Source organism: Paroedura picta, chromosome 8 (assembly GCF_049243985.1).
Source record: "Paroedura picta isolate Pp20150507F chromosome 8, Ppicta_v3.0, whole genome shotgun sequence".
NCBI lineage: Eukaryota > Metazoa > Chordata > Lepidosauria > Squamata > Gekkonidae > Paroedura > Paroedura picta.
Window position 1 is genome coordinate 59,291,729 of NC_135376.1, and position 8,023 is coordinate 59,299,751.

Genomic DNA, 8,023 nt, shown 5'->3' on the forward strand with positions numbered 1-8,023 from the left:
TGAAAGGGACAAAATCGACAGGTGTGAGGAGGTTTGGTTTGGCCCCACCTCTAGCAAAAAAAATCCTGGCAAACTTCTTCCCGAAGAAGTTGCAAATGCCGGAATGAAACAACACCTATTGGGGGGGGGGGGAGAGAGATTAGCGAAAGCCACTTCATGGATGTGCTTTCATTATTTTCCACTTTTGCATGCTCAAAGGGACGCTTGGGTCGGTACAACGCGTGGCCTTTTGAGAGGCATAGATCTTCCGAGGCGTTGCTGGGCGGGGGAGAGGGCATCGGCGTTTACGAAACAGTCGTCCCCCTTGACTGGGCAAGCACACCTGAAGGACGGGGAGAGATGTCCTCCCCTCCTAACCCCCCAGCAAGGCGTTCTGCACAAGTGGGGTGGATGAACCTGAAGAAAGCACCCGGTCGAAATGGAAGAGGCCTCCGGAGATGCAGAGGCATAGCCACTCACCCCCACCCCCAAGCCGAAGAAAGGTACTCCACGAAAAGCGCATCTCTCTGTGTCTCCTTGAGGGCTCAGGGTCCAGACCCCCCCCCACGAGGAATTGGGCCCGGAATGTGGCTGGTGTGTCACGCCCTGCTTTGCCCACAGTTTGACCCTAACCCCAGTTGGCGACCTTCTCTATTCGTTATCTGTATAGCCCCACAAGTACCCATCTATTAAATCCATCGACATTAAACAAAACTTATAAGAAACAGATTTCTGGGAAGCTTTTCTGATGGACAAATGTGGCATGCAAATGGTGCTCTTCTTTCCTTTGTTTCTTTCACCTTCCTTCCTTCCTTCCTTCCTTCCTTCCTTCCTTCCTTCCTTCCTTCCTTCCTTCCTTCCTAGTCCGGGCTGTAAGGAATGGAGATGAGACCCTTTGAGAAAGATCTAGGGCGCTTTGCCCCGCTGGCAGTGTGCCCTGCAAGGGAAAGTGAGGGGGGCCTTCCCGAACCCCCTAAATCTCCCCCAGCCGCAGGCTGGAAAGGCCCTAGGACAGGAGCCCCCGGCGGGCGCACACGACCACCCCACGCATTCAGGGGTGGGCTTTCGGGGACCATCGGCTTTGGATCAGCCATGGACAGCATCGGTGGCCGCTGCCCTGCTGGTTTCCGAGCGGCCAAGGCGGGTCCAGATGCGCGGGATCCCTCCCGCCTCCCGCTCACCTCCCGGCCGCCTCCCTCCCCACGGTGCATGCTGGGGGGGGGGCGAGGCCCGTTGCCCTAGCACGCTAATCGGCCAGTGCTCATTTGCTGCCTAATTGGACCCTCTGAAGCCAATAAGCGGAGAGCTGGCGTCTCCGGGCGCCCGAGCGGCAAGGCGGAGGGGGGCGTGGAGGGGCGAGCGCGGCTGCCTGGCCAGCGGTGCGGGGGGGGGGAGGGGGAGCCTCCTCCGCCTCTCGCTCTGCCTCTGCCTCCTGCGCGGCCGGTCTCCCTCACTCGCGCCCGCGCCTCCGCCGGGGCAGCCCCGTGGCCCAGCCGCCGCCGCCCGCCGCCCGCCGCCAGGCCCTTCGGAGCTCCACACCAGCAGCAGCAACAGCAGGAGCAGCACTCGGCGCCGGATTGACGCAGGAGCAGCCGCCCCTGACAGCCCCGGCGGCGGCGGCAGAGGAAGCGGCCAGGGAGGCCTCGATGCCCTCGGTTAATTCGGAGACCCTCCGGAGCGCAGTGTAAACACCGCCCCGTCGACGGGCGCCCAGTGGGAAGAATGCCCGAGACCGGACAGGACGCCCCTAGCAGCCAAGCGCCGCCGCCGCCCCCCAAGGAGTCCCCTTTCTCCATCAAGAACTTGCTCAGCGGGGACCATCCCAAGGCGCCCCCCAAGCAGCCCCGGGCGCTCTTCCCTCCGGTGGCCAAGGGGGCTCTGGAGGGGGCCGGCTTCGCCCTGTCGCAAATGGGAGACCTCACCTTCCCTCGCTTCGAGATCCCGGCTCAGCGCTTCGCCCTGCCTGCCCACTACCTGGAGAGGTCTCCTGCCTGGTGGTACCCCTACAGCCTGACCCCTGCCGGAGGCCCCCTGCCGAGGCCGGAAGGTACTGGGAGACCCCTCCCCCGCCCCTTGCCCACCAGCCACCCTTCCCTGTGGACCGGCCAGTTAGGGGAGGTCTGGCGGAGGGAAGTGCGGGACGGGGGTGGGAGGGGGGATCGCTGTGGCTGGGACCTTGGATTCCATCTCCAGGCTGGGACCTCCTCCCAAGCTACCTTCTTCCACCGGCTCCTCCCGGGCTTCTCGGTAGCCCCTAGAGAAGTTCTTTCCCAGTCGACTCCAATAAAGTCAGCCAAGGGGGGAGGTGGGTCTGCCCCAAACAATTGGGGGAGGGTCTGGGCAGGATAACCTGAGGGGGGGGGGTCCCCATGACTTTTGCTCCGTCGGCTTCCACAAGAAGGATAGCAGATCCTGGATAGGAGAACCCCCCCACCACCACCTTCTGGTCCATCATCTAATGAACGTCCTCTAATGAACATTAGAAGACATCCAAGGAAGCCCCATTTGCAAACAGGCCCACCTACCCAACCCATCCACCCAATCGTCAAATCGTCTCTCCCCCCAAACTTTGTGGCTTCATGGCCACCTTTAAGAATTTTGTCTCTCCCCCCCCTCCAGTGGTTTGGCATGCCGTCCAAAAGTGCTGAGTAGTTGGGTCCCGCTCCAATCCTAATCGCGTTTACTTGGAAGTCCCACATCAAAATCCTACGAATTTCGTTCCGAGAAAGTGCTGAAAGCATAGATAGGCAGAAGCCTGACGGGGAAGCGCTGGAGAGTCTTCAGGAGACCCATCCGCGTGTCGGCTTGTCCGAGGGGAAGGGGGAACCATCCGGGACTTGCTTTTTTAAAAAGTGGAATGGGACCGTCATAAGAAAGGGGCTTTCGGGATCTCATGTTCCTTTGGGATTTAGGACCCCCCCCTCCCCAGGCAATCCTTTGAAAATAAGTTCCATAGGGAACGAAACGGGACGGGCTTTGAAATGAATGCAGACAGATCCACGAAACGGGTCAGGCGGACTCCCGGGGAAGTGTGCCTGAGACTGGCCCCTCGCCTGAGCGTAGAATGGCTGGCTTGGAGGTGATTTACTTCTGAGGAGGTGCCTTTGGCCAAACCTGTCGGCACAGTGCCTCGGGAACCCTAGGGGGGGGGATTGGGATTGGGGCTGGCTGCATCCCAGCCGGCACGCCTTGGTGGAGGGGGGTTCTTCTCGGAAGGAGAGCCGGGGCTGGCCGGTTGCCCGAGGGCCGGCGGCGCTGCTCCTGACTGCGCTCTGTGTGTGTCTGTGGCTTGCTTCCCACCTGGCAGCTTCCGTGGAGAAGTCGCTGCGGAGAGACTCGTCGCCGGCGTCGGCGGGGACGGACCGGGACTCCCCGGAGGCACCGCTGCTAAAGGCTGAGCGGGAGGCACCGGAGCTGGACTCGCAGAGCCCGGCCGAGATCGTGCTGGAGGAGAGCGACGCCGAGGAGGCCAAGAAGGAGGAGAGCGGCGCCGAGGACTGGCCCAAGCGCGAGGCCGACGAGAGCGCCGACAAGAAGCCGTGCCGCAAGAAGAAGACGCGCACCGTCTTCTCGCGCTCGCAGGTCTTCCAGCTGGAGTCCACCTTCGACCTCAAGCGCTACCTGAGCAGCTCTGAGCGCGCCGGCCTGGCCGCCTCCCTCCACCTCACTGAAACGCAGGTCAAGATCTGGTTCCAGAACCGGCGCAACAAGTGGAAGCGCCAGCTGGCCGCCGAGCTGGAGGCTGCCAACCTGAGCCACGCCGCCGCCCAGCGCATCGTCCGCGTCCCCATCCTCTACCATGAGAGCGCTGCCGCCGCCGAGGCCGGCGGAGGAGGCGGAGGGGGCGGCGGAGGAGGGGGAGGAGGGGGCCCAACGGCGGGCGGCGCACCCGTCAGCCAGCCCCTGCTCACCTTCCCCCACCCGGTCTACTACTCACACCCCGTGGTCACCTCGGTGCCGCTCCTGCGGCCCGTCTGAGAGAGAAGGCCGCCCGGCTGAGCCATCCTGGCGAGGCGGCCGAGGGAGAGGGCCGGGGGTGGGGGAGGGAAGAGGGCAGGCGGGGGCCTTCAGGGACCATGGCCTGCTTCTCCTGGCCCTCCCGGCCCGGCGCCTGAGGCGGAGCAGGGGGAGAGGGGCTAGCTGCCCTGCTGGGCCAGACTTTCAGCCTCCCTTGCCCTCCAGGAGACGTCGCAACCCCAGGAGAGAGCCACCTGGCAAGCTACTTTGTCCTTGCGGGGGTGGAATAGAAGGACGATGGCTATTTTTATTTTTTTATTTTTTTATAAAAGTGGGACACAAAGCGTCGCACTGTGGAATGGCCTGGTTGGGGACCGACGGCTGATCCAAACCAGAGCCAATGGGTCCCTTGGAGACCTCTCCTGGCCGGTGCAACTCCCAGGTTCTGGGGGTCCCGAGCCCTCCCGAGGGTCTCTGCCTCTATCTCCCCCTCCCGGAGTGGAGCTCAATCCCTAGACAGAAAGGCAACCTTATGAGTTCAAGAAGCTTCGCGGTGTACACTTTTTTTTTACTTTATTTATGAATCTTATTTTATTCCGGATGTTTTTATTTTCAATTAAAAAGTTGTGAAGGGGGAAGCTATAGCTCTATGTTGCTCTTTACATACCGCCCTTAAAAAGAGAAAAGACTCCTTTGGTTTGTCTCGCTGACCTGTGCAATATTGTACAATTTGGAGGGCCCTGTTTGGGCGGGCGGTGTTTGACCGGGGAGGAAAGGTCTGAGTTTATTTTCCATTGTGCGATCGTTGTGGGGGAGGAGAGAAAGTGCACGAAATAAAAAAAAGGGGGGGGGAGGCTGAGTGAAACCGTTGCGACTGAACTCTAAACTCCCCAAGGGCAGGGTGGAGTGTGGGGGGAGCTTTAAGTGATGGACAATCAATCCGCCTGCGGAGAATTTTGTAACTTCTTTGCTCTTCTGTACAGTTTTCTTGGCGGGCCTGGCTTTTCAGAGGCCGCCTGGAATGGAGAGCCCCAGTCTTCGTTGCCTGACCCTCTCACCTGTTGTCTGACCAAAAAAAAATAAAAATAAAAAAAGATTCCCCCTTCAGATAATTCCTCCACTTCCCCACCCCACCCCCTTCTCCCTCTCCAGCAGGGATCGGTCCTATTTTTTAAAAAAAATGAATCATGGGGAGAAGAAAAAAATAATTGTTATAATGATTCAATGTTGTGGTTGGAGAAAAAAAAACACAAATAAAGAGAAGCTGTTCCTTAAGGATGATGCTGACGGGCTCGTTTTCATTCCGGGAGGATGGGGAGGGGACTGGGGAAGAGAAAGCGGAGAGCGGTCTCTCTCCAGCCCTCTGACTGGGGGGACATGCAGGCCCACCCCACCGGCTGGCTGAACCTGGAGCCCAGGACAGAGGAGCCATTGTTCTCCCGAAGGAACCCGCCGGCCAGTTTGGCCTGCGCAGCACGGGCCTTGCCTCCAGCTCTTTTCCGGCCAACGCAGCCAGCTCCCTCGGACCCTTCCCATCGACCACCTGCCTCTCCACGCCTCCCCCACGCAGGTAAACCTTTCCTCCGGAGCACGAGTGGTGCCTCAAGCCCCTTTCCGGGCGGGGATCGCGGGGCTCTGCCGCTTTTTGGCTCCGGGGAGCCCTCCCTTCCAAAGCGTCCTTCCGACGGGCAATTGGGGGGCGGGGCAGTTTGCAGCGCAGGGGGGCTGGCAGGTCAGGGGGGCGCGCTCCAGATCTCCTTGCTGCTCAAGGCACCGCTCCCCGCCCCGGCTCTGTGGCAGCGATCTCCTGGGTCGCAGCCAGCAAGAGGTTAAAGCCCCTCCAGCATCACTGCCGGGCTCGGAGGAGGGCGAAAGGAGGCGGGAGCTGCAACCTCCCGGTGCGCCTGAAGGGGCGGCGCGCACCATTGCTGCCGGAGGAGGGTCGCCGCGCCGGCTCTCCTCCCCCAGGCCGCCGCTCGACATTCGAACTCAGGACCCACCTGGCCACCCTCCAGGGGCTTCGGGACTCGTACTGCCAGCCGGCACACCTCTGCCTTTCCCGAAGCTGCCGCAGCGGACGACCCTTGTCTTGCGGCTGGAGCTCATCACAGGGGTGGTGGCGGGCCCCAGGCCGAGCTTCCCAGGGCCACAGAGACCCCTTTGCCCCCTCCAGAGCCAGTCCTTCTCAGCCACTCCTGGGGTCCAATTTCACTCCCAGGGGCCCGGGCAGATACTTTAAACTGTCTGAAGGAGACGCTTTCCCTTTGGCTCCAAGTGCGCCATTCAGGGAGGGGACAACCCAACCTGGGGGACTGATCACTTTAGCCTGTCTCAGAAAACTGCCGGCAGGGTTTCAAGCAAGCGGGAAGCCCAGCTCAGGTTTCTGTTCCTCCCTCCAGAGAAAATTTACCCCGAAAGTTTCCCCTTTTTTGTTTTGTTTCCTTGGCGCTGTGTTTTGTTTCATCTGTTCAGCTCAATTGGTACAGGGTGTGTGTTCTTTAGTGGAGCTTTTTGGCCCACTCCGGGAGATAATCTTGTTTCCCGTTTATAGAAAACTGGCATGAATCATCCTTTTTTTTGGTATGTGTATATACAGTTGAGGCAAGTTTTCACCATTAAAAAAAAACGACTATAGAGAACAGATCGCCATTTATTTTCCTTTCGTTTGGGATTGAAACCTTTTGGCCTGAGTGATCGATGGAAAATAAACAGAAATCCAGAGTCAAAATCCGGTCTTCCTTGTGTCACCTACAAACACGCTGATGCCTTTTTGCTGTTTGCAATACTAACTTGGGGCCAAGTCACTAGCAATCCATTAAAAAAAGAGCCTGTTGCAATAGCAAATACCCCCCTTTCCATCAGCCAGCACCAGGCTGCAATGTTATCAAACGCCGAGAAAAATAACTTCTCTATTTGTGGTTAGTGCCTTGAAAACGGTTCCTGGCTCACCCGGTCTTCACTCAATCGAGAAAGGACCAGTTGGAGGCGAGCACAGCTTGTCCCCCTCTTATTTCTCTATCTGGCTTTTATATGCTACACCTGCTGCTGTTGGCTACAGTCCTCCTCCTCCCCACCCCCACCCCGCCCGCCCGCCCCTGAAAGCATCCCAGACTGAGCCGCAGGAAGAAAACAACCCAGAGCCTTGCCTAGAGTGCAAATGGAGCCACGAAGAGGGCCGGACGTTATTTTGAGTCTCGCATTTCGTTCTTGCTGCCCAGGGGCTCGGGCTGTTCCTTAGAAGGCATTTCCTTGCAAGCTTCGGGAAGCTCCGCGAAGCTTTCTGGGCAAGGGGAAGGGGGGGTTGGATAGGCAGCTGTCCCTCGGGAGGAAGGGGAAGGCACCCCCTGATTCTGAGAAAGGAGAGGGAAGAAGGCCTCTTTGATTTTAGAGGCCGCCCCCAGAGTCCCTGCTCTGAAATCTTTTCCCGTTCTCTCCTATCCCTCTTCCTGGCTCCCTGGCCAGAGGTTTCATCCAGGGGGTGAAGGGGGCGGGTGGGGGCAGATTCTCCTCTCCTTTAATATCCCAGCCAAGAAAGCTACTCTGACAACTCCCAGGCTCCCCTTCGAGGCGCTCAGAGCTCCCCAGTGCCCTGTTTCTTCCAGCCGCTGAGCTGCAGTGGCCCGAGTGGTGCATCTCGGGGCCTGGATTGGAACGGCCCTGCGCGCAAAGGGCATCCAACCGCCAGGGAGACCGCATGGCACCCCTCTGAGTCCACTCTTCCGTGCCCAGAAGGGTTCTTTCCCCTCCGTTGCGCAAGCGAGGGGAGAGGGGGCTGGGAGTCCGAAAGGGGACCCCTGCTGTTCGCCCTCGGCCTGTCCTGTGGAGACGAGACTTCATGGGAGGCTTCCTTCTGGGAACACTGGGAGCGCATGCCCAGGAGGAGCCCAGGAGGGGGACCAAGTTTGGCGCTGCAGGAAGGGGGACTGAAGGACAGCCAGGTCAATAGCGGGCCGCCCTCCTACCGAGGCCTCTGGGGCTGGGTACTTCTTGCGTTCAAAATAAGCGCTGCTTTGAGCTTTGGCTCCGGCTGAGGTTATAAATAGGGGGTCCTCTTTCTGAGGACGGAGGCCACTTTAGGAGACCTCCC

General features: G+C 59.6%; 1 protein-coding gene across 1 annotated transcript; it reads left to right on the forward strand.

Annotated features, from left to right (window-relative positions):
• Positions 1 to 1,405: 1,405 nt before the first annotated feature.
• On the forward strand, positions 1,406 to 5,212 carry HMX3 (H6 family homeobox 3). The gene is made up of 2 exons (XM_077350018.1): positions 1,406 to 2,026; positions 3,287 to 5,212. The coding sequence occupies exons 1-2, from the start codon at positions 1,702 to 1,704 to the stop codon at positions 3,955 to 3,957; spliced, it is 996 nt and encodes a 331-aa protein (XP_077206133.1). The 5' UTR covers positions 1,406 to 1,701; the 3' UTR covers positions 3,958 to 5,212.
• The last annotated feature ends 2,811 nt before the right edge of the window (positions 5,213 to 8,023 follow it).